This window comes from Astatotilapia calliptera, chromosome 7, assembly GCF_900246225.1.
Source record: "Astatotilapia calliptera chromosome 7, fAstCal1.2, whole genome shotgun sequence".
In the NCBI taxonomy this organism is placed as follows: Eukaryota; Metazoa; Chordata; class Actinopteri; order Cichliformes; family Cichlidae; genus Astatotilapia; species Astatotilapia calliptera.
This window is the reverse complement of record NC_039308.1, coordinates 21604228-21621909: the sequence shown is the minus strand read 5'-3', so window position 1 is coordinate 21621909 and position 17682 is coordinate 21604228. Positions and strand designations below refer to the sequence as shown.

Sequence of the window (17682 nt, the reverse complement as noted above, 5' to 3'; positions counted from 1 at the left end):
TTCTTGCATTATGACACTTTGACTAATGTGTTGTGGTTTCATTCAAACCAGTTCTGTCCCTAATCATCTCAAGGTATATTCAAAACACCAAGTGCTGTTGCCTCACAGCATGTGTCTTCTGGTTCCCTGAAATGTAAGTTACACCAAAGAAACATCCACACCAGGTAGTTGATGCTGCTTCATGAAAGCTTCCTGGTTAATTCTGTTTAACCAGGAAGCTTCTCTGGTGCTATTTACAATTACGAGCAATTGTTAACGAGTAATTTATGCAACAATTCTTTCAAAGATGCGACCGCACTTTCAGCGTTTGTAATAAATTATTTCATCACCGCCGTGTCCCGCAAACAGACAAAAAAGAGAAGTGTGTGTTTGTTTGTAGCTGCTGTAAAGAGACAGTGCCACACACACACACACACACACACACACACACACACACACACACACACACACACACACATGCACACAGGCTTCTTTGTGGCTCTGTATGAGTATGTAAATCTCTTTGGTAGGTGTTGCTTCTGCTGGATGATCATAAGGTCCAGATTGTGTATTCAGCCACCACTTTGACCATTATGCATGTTTAAGTATGTGCATATGTGTGTGTGCGTGTGTACACGACAGCCTGTGTGTTTGTGTATATGTGTGTCACTTTCTCTTTGGCTGTGCTGGCAACACGCTGATGACTCAGCCCATTCAGCACACTAATCCTGTTTCCTCACAAACTGTACTCAGCCCACACTGGGTTTTATTATGCTGTATACATTATGGGCCAATGCCGTCTGATTTTAGGACAGCAAGTCACCATGAGTTGAACATGATGCTTTAATGCCTGTCATTTAACCAAAGGCAATACCACAGAGTGCTGCAGTATAGTGAGGAAGTAGAAAAAGATGCAAGGCTGGATCTAACAGTAAGCTGCACATGCTGCTGGGAGTAACTCAAAGCCGCAATTAATTAAGACTAAACAGCAGGTGAAAATATCCATCACTTTGAATAGTCGGAAGCCCATATCGATATATTTTGGAATTGGGTTACTTTGTGAATATTTAAACAAATGAGCTCAGGGGAGTCGGCTAAACCTGTCCTGTTACCTTAGACCACCAGAACATTAAAAATATTAAAAACAGCTACTTGGTGCCAGCCAGTGCCTATCAGGACAGCCAGAGGAGATGTCTGTCCTGTATCACAATGAGTTTGTAGAGTTGTCCAGCAGTGGGTTAGAAAATTTAAGTGTGAAAAGCACTTAAATCAATTCTACTTACGTCGAACATAAACATTACAGTGTTTGCTTAGACAACAAATGACCAAATATAATTCCATCTATTTTTCAACCCTTTAAGCCTAATGTATATATACATCGGTTTTTGAGACTTCTACCTCATCACTGTGATTTTTACCCCCAAAACTAACAAAATTAATTGCACAACACATTTTTAAGCAGTAAATTACAAAAAAAGCTAGACGTAGTAAATATGATACAAATTAGAACCAACATTATTGATATTATTTTTATTATTTATATATATTTTTTTATTTTATCAGATGGGTCAAGAAACACTATTTTCAATTAATTTAATTAGCCAATTAATTCATGGTTCAGGCTTTAAAGGGTTAAGGTTGTCTTAGGTAGTCCTAAAAAAAGAAAAAAAGAAAAAAGAAAAGAAAAGATTTTTAGGCTTTTTGAGGTAGTGCTGTACTTCTGGTGACTTGGCTCCACAAGTAAGACAGGCTGCCACTGTTTTTGGCTAGCTGACATTAGGCTTTTCTTAGCCTCAATCTGGGACTTTACAAGAAATACAATCACTTTTAGACACAAATAAATTTGTTATCCAGTTAAATTAATAACACTTATTATAATGTTACAGACGGGCTGGGCTCCTACCTTAAAGTTATCATTTTATTTATAGTCATTAGCCTTTAGCCGCTACCTCATTGATAGCACACCAGACAGCTTAGGGCTCTTTCACATTGAAAGCAGCATGCACGACACCAAAATTTGTGTTCAAGTAGCCACTACGCGTTACTTGTACTACGTTGTTTTGTGGCCACTCATGGTCTACACACGTAGTGTATGGATAACTAAACATGTTTGATCTGGCAAAGCGCTTGTGCCTGATGCAACCTTCCCAATACCAACACCACCACTGGGAGTAAACGAGCTTGTGACCACCTGATGCAGCTTTCAGGTAACTGCTAATAGTTAAATGGCTAACACTGACGTATGCACAGGCCAGGTTAATATTTATAATACCTCTTCAGTACTTCAATGTTGCTGAAACTGAAGCTTCATTGACCTTTCCAAGTGTTGCTTAGTGTTTTAAAGGTCAAAGTTCAACTGCTAGTGATGAGACAAAGACGGTAACATTGATAATGACCCATATGGAAAAGATATATATAAATCTTATAAAGTTTGTATCTGTCTTGTGTGAAACTTGTATGAAAAGCATACAAGAGTGAAAACAGATATAAGATCCCTTGAAAAATTATATAAATGAAACTTGTATGTTTTGGATGCTTACTAAAACAATATATGAAAGTAATTAGAAAGTGGCCTCTTTCATGAGTAAATCATATAAGTTTTTACTATTTCTTTTCCATATGGGGATGCTGCTGTAAACAAGTTTCTAATCGAACAGTAACTTTTAGTTTTGACAACGAGTGAGTAAGGATGCAAATGATATGTTACTTTTTTTTTTAAAGTAAAAGATAACAATAAGGGTAAAATCCAATCACTGTACAATTCTGTTTCCCTAAATTATGTTTAATTACTTGACAGTGACTTTCAGGAACGTTTCACCTCAAGAAAGACAATCTACTTTCTTCTAAATTCTTCTAACACCTACCAGCATGGGTACATTACACGCAACATGCTTTAACAAGATGACTTTCCCAAGATGATGCATTTGTTTAAATGATCTAAGAGTCCTAGCTCCTTGCCTGTTTTTACACGGCTACAGTTTAGTTCAGCTATTCCAATAAAACTCTACAGTCAGTCTCTTTTTAAGCTGATGCGTAAGGGATGTTAAGCATCATCGTCTTCTTAACTATTACAAGTCTGATATAGCTTCTGAAAATTTGAAGGATGACAACCTCTTTTCATTTCATTTCATTTCATTTATTTGTTCATTTTCAGGCACAACAAATACCTATATTGAACATAAAATGCACAAAACAAAAAACAAAAATTGCCTGAAAAAGGAGTGGGACGAAGAAAACTTATTAAATCCCACCCCTATACTCACTCATCAACAAAAAAAACAAACTTCCCGCAGCTACGCCCATCATTGCATACAGACCCATCAACAGCCCCGGGCACATACAAGCATCTAAACGGCAGCTCGCAAGCAACAATTAGAGCCTCCATAACTGAATACAGAATATATAAATTATAAATTGCATTACCACAGGTAACAGGCAGTAATAACTACAAGTAACAAACACACGTACATATACATACATATATATCTACACACACATGTACATATATGTACATACATACGCACACTTTGTTTTTTTTTTTTTTGTTTTTTTTTGGACTCCATACCAGCAATGGTAAGAGGACAGACATTACAGAGCACACTAAAAGCATCATTGAGTATACTGTGACCAGACCAACTGTTTGTAGAGGAATTTAAATCTATGAATATTTTTGCATTGTTTCAATTGTAAACTCAGACTGTTCCAGATTTTCACACCACATACAGACACACAAAAGCCTTTACGGGTTGTTCGAGTTCTGGGTAATTTGAATTCTCCAAAGCCTCTCACATTATAAACCTTTTCTCGAATTTCAAATCTAGTTTGTAAATTTGCCGGTAAAAGTTTAGTAAAAGCTTTATACAAAATTATGGATGTATTGTAATTAACCAGATCCTGGAATTTAAGTAACTTTGCCTGAAGAAAGAATTTGTGAGTATGATCTAGATAACCAGCCTTGTGAATAATACGCAGTGCTCGTTTCTGTACTGTGACTAATGGATTAGTTGTATTTTTATATGTATTTCCCCACACTTCCACACAATATGTAAGATATGGAAGAACCAGAGTACAGTACAGAGTACGAAGTGCATCTTTATCAAGGTATGGTTTCACTTTGTTCAAAACTGCGAGGCTTCTAGAAATTTTGGTTTTTATGTGTCTGACGTGGGGTTTCCATGAAATTTTGTTATCAATTACGACTCCCAAAAATTTGTTTTCACTCACATTATCAATTGGTACACCTTCAATGATAATTGGTAATTCTACATTATATTTTAAATTACCAAAAAACATTGCTTTAGTTTTATTTATATTTAATGATAATTTATTTATGTCCATCCATTTTTTTTATTAATTTTAGCTCCCTGTTTACAGTCATTACAAGATCAGTATAATCATCGCTACTGAAAAATATGTTGGTGTCATCTGCGAACAGTATGAGTTTAAGTACTTGAGAAACATCAAAAATATCATTTATGTATACATTGAAAAGTTTTGGTCCCAACACTGACCCTTGGGGAACACCACATGTAATACCAAGTTTCTCTGAATGGTAATGCCCTATGCTAACATATTGTTCCCGACCCGTTAGGTAACTTTTTAACCAGTTACCAGCTTTCCCTCGAATACCATATCTTTCCAATTTATCCAATAATATTGAGTGATTGATTGTGTCGAAGGCCTTTTTGAGATCAACAAAAATACCAACTGCATATTTATTTTTATCCAGTGTATCAGTAATTTCTTCTACTGCCTCAATTATCGCCATTGAAGTGGTTCTTTGCGTTCTGAAACCATACTGACCAACCTTTATTATTTGATGTTTTTCAAGGAATTTTTCTAATCTTGAATTAAAAAGTTTTTCTAGAATTTTTGAGAATTGAGGCAGTAGAGAAATAGGCCTATAATTGGTAAAACTGTGTTTGTCATTACTTTTATATAGTGGTATTACTTTCGCAATTTTCATTTTTTTTGGAAAACAACCAGACTGAAATGATAAATTACAGATATATGTTAAGGGACTAGCAATATTCAGAATAACCTGTTTAACTACAGACATATTTATGTCATGATAATCCATTGAAGACTTACTTTTACATTTTAATGTGATATTTATTACTTCTTGCTCATTTGTAGCTGAGAGGAACAGTGAAAAGGGATTTGATTTTATATTACTGATATTTTCATTTTTATGACACGGGATGTCTGCTGCTAGTTCAGGGCCAACATTTATGAAGAATTTATTGAACCCATCGACAATATTACTCATGTTGTGATTTTCACCATTTGCATCAGTAAAATATTCAGGATATGATGTTCCAGAAGATCCTTGTTTAATTAAGTTGTTTAACACATCCCAAGTTCCTTTTATATTGTTTTTATTTTCATATAATCTTCTTCTATAATAAAGTTGTTTGCTCGTTCTTATAATATCAGTCAATTTATTTCTATATGCTTTATATCTTTGTTCCACTTCTTTTGTTTTTACTTTGATGAACTGTTTATACAGATTGTTTTTCTTTTTGCAAGCATTAATAATTCCTTTTGTGAGCCAAGGACTTTTTATCTTTTTTTCTTTGTCATGTGTTCGTTTACAGGACAATGTTTATTGTACCACATAGTAAAAATATCTAGGAAATTATCATAAGCCTTGTCCACATCTGACTCTTCATACACCGAATTCCAATCTTGTTGTGCTAAATCGAAATTGAAGGCATGAATTGCTTCTTCATTTATTGTTCGCTTTGCTATCATGATCTTGGTATCTATTTTTTTTTAAATCACAGTCACACAAAGTAAAAACTGGTAAGTGGTCAGTTATATCACAGACAAGCAGGCCACTATTAATTTGGAAATCCATGACATTAGTAAAAATATTGTCAATAATAGTGTCGCTATGAGAAGTTATTCTGCTTGGCTTTGTTATTGTTGGATATAGTGATAAGCTGTACATCGTGTCAGTAAAGTCACACTTTGAGTGGAGCAGCCAGCTAATATAAAAACATGTCAGAGCACACTGCTTTAATATCTGCTGTATGACTCAAAACATAAATACTCTAAATAGCTCTAGCTGTTCCATCAAATGTGTATGAATCAGTCTTCTTTTTTCTTTTTTTTAATGAATTCTTGGATTTTAAATTTTGTTATATGAATCTGGAAATCATGTCCATTTGGTAGTAAATCCATTAAAAAAAACATTTTAAAAAAAGAGTTTAGATTTTCTTTTCTTATCCATTCGTCCCCTTGTTCCAGATGGGAGTAAGTACGGAATGGCCACAATCTTTGTAGACTATAATGGATTAATCCCAGTGGCTCTAATTATCCCCTCACTTTTCCATTAACACCAAAATAAGTATGACATACATGGTACCCTGGAGATTCAACGTAATAACTTTTATCCCCTATTTTTATAACTGTTCTTTTCAACTGTAGTGAACTTTTGTTTAATACTTTGGTTTACGACTAAACAGCTGCAGCACTAGTGACATTTCCACCAGCCCATATTGTTATTTGCATCTAGTTTGCATTAGCAGTAATGCAAACTAACTGCTCAAGTACAAAGGTAGGCATACCAGCTTAAGGTTCGTTCAACAGTGTGTTGAATATATGAAGGTGTAAGGCTTTTAATGGGGTAAAAATGAAACTTTTTTTTTAGACTGGCTCGGTCAACTAAGAAGGAAAGCAAGGCGAGCAATGTGATGTGAGAAATCACATGACTTTCGCATGTGACAAAAGTGAGGACAGAAGTCAGAGCAGTGAGTAAGCAAGGCAGAGAAAGAGGCGCAGAAAAGGGAGCAAGCTAAGATCAAGCTTTTCCACTATGAACAGATATGCAGGTGCGCAGCTTTTTTAAGACTCCTTAAAACACTGATATCCCCTGTGTGTGTGTTACAACTGATTCTAATTTGGAAGAAATCCAGCTTCACTTTAATTAACAATTATCAACCACTTCTTACACCCCAAGTGCTATTTTCAATGCTTAATAGGAATTATACATAGGAGACCTGTGAGATTTTACAAATAAGAAGTGTTATCATCATAAGTGTATGCTTGATGTGTGTGTGAGTATGTGTAGGCTACATTTGTTGTGCGTAGAAAGAGATCCCACAGCACTAACATCGCTCCGAAACTGGCCTCTATAAGATAAAGAAGTGGAAGTACTGAAAGTCAAAGACATAATCCAGCAGATTCTTACTTCATAGACTGAGACTACCTGAAACCCGCTCACTTGGACTTCAGTTAAACAAACAACATTGCGAGATCAACCCCTGTAACACAAGGCACTGCTAAATCAAACGGCATATACAGCAAGCATATCAATAGCTCAATGAATGCATCATTTTTCAGTTTCAGTTGTGTGACGCTGTCGTTGTGTTTCAGCACCTTATCAATATAAAAGAATGAAATATTTATAGTTTCAGGATTCAGTTAATCACTATGAGAAGAGTGTATAGAGTACAACAGGCTGATGCACAATTAAAGCTATTAACAGGCCATTTGTGAACATAAACAGCCGGCCAACATTGTCACCAAAGCAAGCCTTGCCACTTGGCAGCCATCTCTAAACATCTCTGGGTTCTTGTTTGGGTAGTTATGTTGAATCTAATTCAACCTGAATATTTAGAAACAAGTCTACAGTTAGAAAAAATAAGCAGAAATATCAACGTGTGACTTTTGTTGTTGATTATTACATTAACACAATTTTTTAAACAAAACAATGGATGTGTAAATGTGTAAATGATTATCTTTTTTTCTTTTTACATAACAAAGATACGATCATTAGATCAATTCGTGCCTTTAAACACATGTAATGCAGAAAAAATATATTTCAGACTTAAGAAGTAAAAATGTTTCATTACAATTATTTTTTCATTTTGTTACTTACTTTTGCAAAATAAGGTTTTGTAAAAATGTAAATATGTTGTATTTTAGTACATATAAACGTGTTTACACCATATATAAAATGTAAGAAATGTACATTTTGGTCATTTTCTTTCTACTACTCTAAAAGAAGGCCTCCCGAAATCTCAGAATATACCAGTGCATGAAATATTACCTTGACTTTCTTTTAAAGTAACATATAAAGAAAAATGTCTAGCACGTGTTAATATGCAGGATATATCTCTGCATTGAAAAATAGACAAATAGTAATAAAATTCTTAGAACAGTGACACCACTGCAACAGGAAGAAATCAATAACCATAAAATGTAATTAAAAAGGCTTAGATTGTTATCAGCTTTATTGGACCTTAGTGTGCTAGTCAAAGAGAGTTATTATCAGTGTTTTAGGCTGCCGTTAGCAGCTTGTAAATTGGTGAGGTAATGCTAAAATTTCATGCTCTACATCCTTGTTTTATGGCTTCAGGTAACTTTTTTGCTCCGAAAGCCTAAATGCTGCCACTGTTCTCACTACACTGACTCAATGTGTTTGCGTGATCGTTATCAGCTTTCATAGATCTTCTTAAATCGATGAAAAAAAATACCATTTTCACAAAGGCCAGATTATATCGGAGTTGGATGATGTGAGTAGATATAAACGTGGAGTTTGGATGCTGGCAGTTTGGATAGGGGAGGGGTAGCAATGAAAAAAAGGTGAGTTTTCTCTGTGTCAGTGATGCAAACGTAACTCAGAATATACAGCGTATCTTTCTCTCTTACACATGTTTGTGCAGAGTAAAAGGCTCTCCCCGGCAGTGGCAAAAACATCTGTCAAATACCTACTGCAGTGCCTGAAAGGCCTTTTCACGTCAAGTCAGCTTTAATAGATAACCGAAAAACGGAAATTTTCGCTATCGCTTCCACCTCTACATCCAATATTGTCTTTCCCAGCTCCCGACTCGTGTCCTGCTGAACCAAACCCAACACAATCCCTCTCCTGTTTCCCCGTCTTCCACAGGCTCGGTTGATACATTAGACTTCCACACACGTGCACAGTGAGATAATGCAAATGTTGCTATAAATAGGGACAACAGTGCTGACAGTAGCACTCTCTCAAGTGAGATATCTCGGTGTAATTTTCACCAGCACACGCCGCCACACATAGTCACGCTGGCAAGAAAAATCTACTCGTTTGCTGCGCTTCATCATAGTGATAGTCCTGAAGCAGCATATAAACACTTGAGATGCAAAAGCAAACACAGATATGAGCTATAAGGGGCTCAAAAATAGGACTGCTCCACACAAACCGGATCAATATGCCCTAAACATCTTAAACAAATGTGCAGCCGACTAAACAGCCTGAATCTGCATAATACTCAGGTCTGCTATATGAGAGCCCCTGCGGCTCATGTATAACATACAGGCATTATGCCACACTATGAAACCCTGCGTTATTGTGTGTATGTATCTAACACACAACACATATTTCACGATTCTCTGACAGTTTTTCATAAAATCCACTAAAAGCACAAGAAGACTGTATTTCACATGATAACTCCCCTCTATATAAAGCAACTACAAGCCCGTAAAGCTTACAACCTCAACTTCCAGAGCACAATGGAAGCTGAGGCGAAGACCGATGGGATGGAAAAATAATTGAGATGGATAGAACACAGGAGCGACCCTCATCCTTCATCGCTTTCATCCTCTTTCTCACCTTCCAGCTCTTGATGAATGACACCAGTAAGGTTGGGCTCTTCGCCCCACCAGAAGATCCACAGCTCCTTGGCATCGGGCTTGATTTTGCGTCGCCACACGCACAGCAGGTTGGACTGCACGCAGCGCATGAAGCTGCGCAGAACCGGGTCGTCCTGGGCCGGGGCGGAGATCACGGGCCCGTACTCCCCGCCGCTGGAGAACCTGTAGCAACGCCATTTAATGCCCGTCAACTCCGCCTGGAAGAGAAGAGCAATTAAAAGAACCTTAAATCTTGTATTTGTAATGCAGTGTTAATACTTACAGTAAATAATAGAGTAATTTCCCCGTGGCTTCAGTGCAAACACAGTTAAATGCAATGTAAAATAATTAGTTCATTTATAAGTTAATTTAGCAAGTAATCTTTTTAACAATTCTTTAATCATTTCACTTTTTTTTTCTCTTGTTCTCTGGTGCGAGCCTCACCAAAGCGAGCGGATTTGCCGTTTCACGCTTTTTTTTATACTTCTGCATTGAATATTTTTGCATTTCAGGCCAGACATTACAGGATGCTGTCTTGGCTTCAGTTAAAAAGCGACGGTTGGTTTTCTTCTTTTCTATTTTTGACACCGATATGAGTTTATATCAGGAGGAAAATTAACAATCTTGCAGTGTGTTGCACAGAGAGCAATCTACTGCTTGACAACAACAAAACCAAGAAACTGATTGTTCCATGATTGAAAAAAAAAGGAGGCAAAGACATACACGCACACAGCAGCAGAGCTGAGCTGGAGCATGTGAACGCTTCTAGATTCCTGGGAATCGTTAGGACACCGACATGACACATTTACACCCTTGGAAATGAATGTTCTTCCTAAATCACGCACAAGAAAAAGTCATTTGGAAACATCACAAACTTTGATAGGTTGTGCACAGCCCAGGATGGGAAGGCTCTGCTGCATGTGATTAAAAATGCTCATAATATCATAGGTACCGATCTAGCGAACATCAGCGATATGCTAAATGACAATGCCCAACCCAGCCGCAGCCTGTTCACCCTGCTGCCATCTGGCAAGCGATACAGATGTATCCACTTCCGTGCCACAGAAAGTAGTTTCTTTCCCCGGGCTGTGAGATTACTGATTTCATCCTCCACACTTCAGCACAGATAATAGCTTTACTTTTCATGACTAAATTATTTATTCATTCTTTTTCATTTACCTTTTGTTTTGTTTTGTTTTGTGTTTTGTCGGCTGCATAAATGAACTACAGTTGAACGTCTTGCAGACCGATGATTAAAATGATCCTGAGTTTAATAAATATCTTTTTTTTAATCATTTATTAACTAATAGTTAATGTGCAATACTGTTGTAGTGAGGATTTCTAAAAACATCAGCTTCTAAATAAACCATTATTATATAGAAGATGAATTAAAACGAGCATTATGGATGAACCCATTAGGTGTGATTTTTAACAGTGACCATATAAATGGTGTTATCACATCAGACATTGCTGATTTAATCAATATCTGCACACATCCCGTCCATTCATTTTCTATTTTCGCCGGCTTCCTGTTTACACGGCTATGATCGTTGCGTAAACAGTTAAAATTATTTAACGTGTCCCTGTTGTGTTGTTGTAACCTTATTTAATCGATGCTTTCACTCGCCGCTCTCGCCGCTGCTGGTGCTGCTGTAAAGATAGCATAAAGAGTGTGTAACTACTGCAGAGAGACGAGCTGGAGAGTGACAGGGAGACGTAAAGGATGGCCTTGAGTGAAATGCATGAATGAACTACTGCAGGAGTGGCGGCACTGAAATGCAGGCCAAGCCAAAAGCGAGAGAGACATGAAAAGAGGAAACAAGTGTCAGGTTCAATGGCTGGAATCTGGCCCAGCAACTGACATCTTCTCCATTTAGCCTAATGAGATAAAGGGTGTTTCTGTCGCCTGCTGCAGACTTGCAACTTTGGAAACGTCTCCTCCATCAAAGCCTGACAGGAGACATAATCCTGTCATAATGCTGATTTATTTATTTTTTTTTAGGAGCACACACATAGTGTGGGTAAAGAAACCAAAACACACAAATGTCAGTGATCCTGTGATGATCACGTGTGCTCCGGAAACTATATTCTGATCTTTGTTTGGGTTTTCGTGTTTGCATTCGAGCATGAATGAGCAGAGTGCACAAAGGCATTGTTGAACAGGACAGAGATTTGGCAGGCAGAGGGAAAATCTCCGAGTGTGCTGCGCTGCCCTCCTCTCCTCCCCTGTGTTCACCCAGCTGTGAGGATCATGTTTGGCACACTGGCCCAGGCACCAAGCCATCCAAGGCCAACGAAGGGAAGAAAAATACTGACCCACTTTAACGCAGACACAGGTAGAAAAGAGCAGCTCAAAGGAAATTAAAGCCCGCGGTGTCTTTGAGTGGGTGAAGAAAAGCAGGCTCTACGGTTGTGATGATTGTAAAAAGAGGGGACAAGGAGGCTTATAGAAATGTTAAGTGTGTTTGCAAACTGGCGACTACTCTCTGCACCCAAATAAGAAGCTAAAAAGAGAAAGCAAGGACTCTGAGGAAGGGTCTGTATATGCTCAAGTATTCCTAACGAACATATCCACATTACCTACTGGCACACGTCCTAAATTGTGAGCGTACAATAAAGTATGCATTTGGCACGCAGGAACATCCTCGCAGCAAAACGAACCCATAATTACGAGCGCGTCCCTTCTATAACGACAGCGCGTGTAATAGAAGATATAAAAATTGGCGCTGTGATAAGCCGAGCCCTAAAATTAGCCGTGACAAGGTCAAAGATGCTGTTTGTCCCAAAGCAAAGAGGAAGACATCTGCTTGCACTGCCTCGTCACTCCCAGTCAATGTCAAAAGTTCCTCCACTGTTTGGCACAGCTGTCTGCTGCTTCTACTGAATCAGGAGCTCTGAGATGATGGAAGCAAAGTGTCAGAATATATATTTACAATGGCGGCATACCAGCGAAACGCACGCTCCCGTGAACGGATTCTTCAAACGGCCCCCTTCAGACATGCTCCGCTTAGAAGTCTGCACAGCAATTTATAGCAAAAGTTGGAAGAAGTCACCTTAATTTCTGCCAGTATAATTCTAATCAACTCAAGGCGCTTTAGATTTTAAGGTAAAGAGCCAACAATAACACAGAGAAACCCCCAACAATCAGACAAAACCCAATCTGTGTGGAGAAGGCTTAGGTTTGATCAAATAATGAGCTTTTTTGGTTTGTTTTTTGTCTTGTTGGGCCAGAGTGCGCTGTCAAAAGGTGCTGTGTGCTTCTTGGCCATGTGGCAAGTGCTGCTGAACTCCTGTGGAGGATTAGCTGTGGCACAGTTGAAGGAAGGGGGAACAGAGCTGCGCTCATACGCTGGCGGGCACATCCAAACACATGCCTGCACACAAACACTGGCATGCACACACACTGCAGCTGTGATGATGTGCAGACCAGAAGTGCTCGAAATAAAAAAAAAAATTAGAAAAAGAAATCACTGGCGTGCATCGGGAGGCGGACATATTTTCCGACTGATGTCCAGTTATTTTTCAGACGTGACAGCTAAGATCTGCTCATCTATCTGTCTGTGCGCGCGTGTGTGTTTTCGTTCATTTATCGGCTACGTGCGCGTTCGTCAATACTGTGTCCGTGTTTTTCTTTAATATATGAGTTGTACACGGAGGCAGTGATAGCTACACTCTTGCTGGATGATAATGATCTCTCAGCACTCTTCACCTTCACTATCAGACCTCCGAAATCAGTAGCAGTGCTAACAAACAGCTAATTCTCATATTTGTATGAATAAATTACCACTTGTAACACATAAGAGAAAATCTGTCAAGCATGTGAATTCAACTGATATCACAACTGAGTCTGGAGACAAAGAGCGGAGCTATTATTTGCTACTCCACTGACAAATCAGTGTTGCTGAAGAAAATCCAGTCACAAAGGACAAAAAAAAAAAACGGTTATTTGACTCATTTAAGTATAATTCTGTCATCGCCGCTCTTTAAAGGAATGGGGGGGTTAAGTTCCTGAAGTGCACACCAAATCAGAGAATGGATTTCAACAACAACAATGTGCTGTATGAGTAGAGCAATTTTGGTGCTAAATGAGGCAAAACTGTAAAAACATGTTATAAAAGAACGGATTACCCAATTGGGATTCGACTCTCATCAATCTGAGAGAAATTAACTAGGACAAAAATGTCCTTTTGTGCCGTCGGCGCACTTGGTTCGACTGTCAGTCTGCAAGCCGGCAAAAAGAGCACAGCAAATATGTATTTGAAAGCAGCAAATTCCTCATCACCCGTCGGAGTAGAAAAGAGCAAATCAAAGATTATTCCAGGCTGCAGTCTCTGTCTATTTTAAACACTACCACGGGGAGGGGGAAAAGGCAAAGGGGTCAAGAAAAAAGATGGGAAGATTTTGTTTCACTGTCAATAAAACCCTGCACTCCTCCGAGCCCCTTGTTCTCCAGGTTGGCTGGTTCAATTTCTGATTGAATGCAGGACCAAAAACAAAAGCTTTTCCTTCAATTGCTAAGACGGACCAAAGCCTTGACCTTACTCTCACCTCTATTATCTTCCTCGTCTTCACTCTCCCACTCATCTCTCAGCACTTTCTCACCTCCACAGATGCCTATGTAATACATCCCGGCAGGTGTGTCTCATACTTTTTCTCTTTGCCTTTTTTTTTAATGTATTTATCTTTTTATGTGTTTTTTATTTGTCTAGAAAACACAGCTTTAGCTTTAGCTATAGCTGCTTTAAAATCTTCCCACCATTCGCACAATAGGATAGATTCAATCTTTTATCTTTGAAAGGTGGTGTCGGACAGAAATCCAAACTTTAAAGCTGAGAGTTTAAAAGGTATTTCCTGGAGGAAAAAAAAGGGGTGGGGGGGGGGGGGGGGGGAGCTCAGAATAACAGAATCTGTCTCCAAACCAGAGGTCAGCCTCAGTACACCAGTCCCGCGCTTGTAATCACAAAAATATGGAAGTCGGTGCGTTAATCTTTAGCGCACTGTGCTTGAACACAACATAACTTAAAGAGGAAAATAGAGAGAGAGAAGTGGATCCCATTTCTAGAGATGTTTGTCATACTGCAGCTCAAACAAACTGGAACTCGTGTGCATATGCTGTTTAAAGCCCGGGAGCTTTACAATGAACAGGAAACATTCATTACTCAGATGGCAAAGCTGAGAGGAAAACACACTTGACATAGACTTTTCAGGAACGTCTCCGCAGTCTGAAAATATTTTCACTCCCCTCATTTTTCTCTTGAAAACTTGCAGACCTTCTGAATGGACCTCTTGAACTCCCCGAGTAGTACTTTGATGCAGGAAAACACACACACACACACACACACACACTCCTTTGGCCCAACCCTAGAAAAAGAAAGAGCCGTGTACTGACAAAGCATTCAGACATGACTCTGCGGAGCACTTCCTTTCACTTTCAGGACAAACGACTGCCGTGAAAAGCCATAGCACATAAAGCCGCAGAAGACAGAAGAGATCTTTGAAAACACGCGTTTACACCGAAAGTTAAGAGGAAATATATTTAGTCTTGGTCGACTAAATATATTTGGCAAATGCCTGAGCTTCTAACAGGAACGCAGCCGATGTGATCATCTGAGAGGATAAGCGCCTAATACTCTACCAAAGCTGACAGAAAGCACACAGACAATGTCGTCTGAGAGAGACGCCACTTCTTTAGGAATCTCAGCGCAAGAGCCGGCTGACAAAGGAGCCACTTTAGGCGATTGAGAGATAGCTTGGCTCAGCAGTTTTACCTACTCTGGCACATGCCGAACACTTAGTCTGTCTTAGAGTGGCATAGCTTTCTCATCAATGTCAAATCTGATTAGCCGCTTGCCAAGCTGCCAATATTTGGGGTGTGTTCAGATCGCTTGTGATGCCCGTGAGTCTTTAGATAAGACTTGTTGTCTTTATCAGACAAACACAACAGCATCCATCTCCCTTTGATTCAATGTCAGAGGACTTTATTTGCTCTCTGAAAATGAGTCCTCGCCGCTTTAAGTCAAGTGTCTTTTGATTGGCTGCCTCTCGCAAGCAGAAGGTTTGATGAGCAGGTGGGCAGGACTTCTGCGCCTGAGATGATCGCAAGCATATCTGCCCTCACTGACATCACACAGTAGAAAAAAGTAGGAAGAAACATACGCTGTATGCGAATAAGAAGCAGTGGATTTTGGGTAATCTGTGTATTCTGGGTAAAGCCGTGCGTGTCCCGTTATTTGGTAGGTGTGGGTTAAGACAGTGTTTGGTTGTTTTAGGACCAGTGATGAACTAGAATCCTCTCCTAGGTGTGTGTAAACCGCTAGCTCTGTATCAGCTGGGACAGACTGTCGCATTCCCACAACACTAAGTTAGATAAGCTCTTAAGAAAACACACATAATGTTGTTACATGTAAAATGTGAGATTATTAAACATCGTTTCTTACATATTGTACTTGGGAGTATAAAGATTTTCATGAATGGTACTTGCAATAATTGGACTTTGATTTTGTTTTCTTGACATGACAGAAATTAGCTGTGCATGCAGAATAAAATTAAGAAACTCCATCTATGGAAATCCCCTTTAATATTTACACGTATTAATTCCCCTCATAGTCATTTTTATGGCATGTGGCTGTCACATTTAGGCCAATGTGAACAAGATCACATCCTCTTATTCTCTTAGAACTGAAAGCATTCACGTTAAAAGCATGCAACTGGGAACGCACTGGATACGTTTGTGAAGGAGCTAAATGAAACAAAATGTAATTTTTTTTCCTTGGTTAGCCTCAAAATCAATCTTCAAATCAAGAAAGCTTTAATCTGGGGCATTATTGACAGCTACACAGTAGTTTTCCCTGCTTCAGTTCTCTCCACTTTCACGGCTCTCTTTCTCCACATGCTGCCTGGTTCTCTTCCCTTACATCGTCGGATAAAGAAATAGGTTGCCACTTCTCTGCTGATCTGTTTGGCTATGCTGCGAGCAGACATAGTAGCTGCCATTCTTTTAGTATTTTCAGCAAAGTAACTGCTCAGTGATTGCTGCAGCATTGAGCCACACTTGGTTCTACAGTAGATGTCACAATTTTAAAAAAGGAAGTGAAATCTTACAACTTTAATGACAGTTTTTTTTTTTGCGTGTGTGTTTGTTTGTTTATCGCTTCAGCGCTGAAATGCTGAAGCAGTCCAACGGAAAATCAAGTGCGGAAATTAAATATGAACAAAGACAACGTGAGCTCTGAGGCTGCGATTGCTAAGTCAACACCGAGAAGGCACCAGTTAGAGGAGCCAGTGGCAAAAATCAGAACAGGCAACGACTCCCCCTTCATCAATTAACCCGCTGAAATCAAATTAACCCACAAGGAGTCGCGCTCCCTTCTGGCATTTTACAACACAAATGAAGAGCGATGCACATTACTGCACTTGCGAGGAAGCGAGAGCGACACCAAAGCGCCAAACAGGTGTAGAAAAAAGGCCTCTGGGACACTAAACAGATGCCTTTCCTCTGCCTTCTGCCACCACCTTTACAAGCCCCTGCAAAACAAGGGACCGTCATTTGATCTGTGCTCTGCTGCAGCATCCAGCCCTGGGAGGTGAGCAAGCCAAGCGACCTAATTAGAGCAGTGAGAGTCCCCAGGGCTGAGTGACGGATAGACCTGCCAATCACGCCGCGGAAAGCCTCCATCAAACCCTGACTTCTCACCTGACACAAAGAGAAGTAGGAGGTAGGAGGAGCAGCGGCGGAAGACCAACAAAGACAGCTGGACACTGCGTACAGTAGCGAAGCCACATCTGAAAGACAAGATCCCCTGCCATTTGCAAAATGAAACAACACAAGCTGCAGCATTAGGCTGCTTTCAAAGCATTAAGGGACAGACTAAAGCAGCGGTCCAGCTCCGACTGAATTATTAACGTGCAAATAAATAAACCAGCCCCTGCTTTACTAGTGTCTCTGGTGTAACTTAATTAACTGTGACAAGCCACGGGGAGGGAGAAATGAGCAAAAGACACAAAAGACAGAAAAATGGAGAATCACAAGAGGAAGAGAGAGAAGTAAAAACAGTTGCTAGGCAACATACAACATCTGTAGGAATTCAG

The 17682-nt window shown here is 39.2% G+C and overlaps 1 protein-coding gene across 8 annotated transcripts in view; it reads right to left on the bottom strand.

The window, feature by feature from the left end:
* Positions 1-17682, bottom strand: part of LOC113025707 (mediator complex subunit 13L) — a 90043-nt gene that overhangs the window by 60498 nt on the left and 11863 nt on the right. For all 8 annotated transcript variants that reach the window (XM_026173781.1, XM_026173782.1, XM_026173776.1 and 5 more), the window contains one exon: positions 9575-9812. In XM_026173781.1, coding sequence (XP_026029566.1) covers positions 9575-9812 — 238 coding nt within the window. The remainder of the gene's footprint in view (positions 1-9574; positions 9813-17682) is intronic.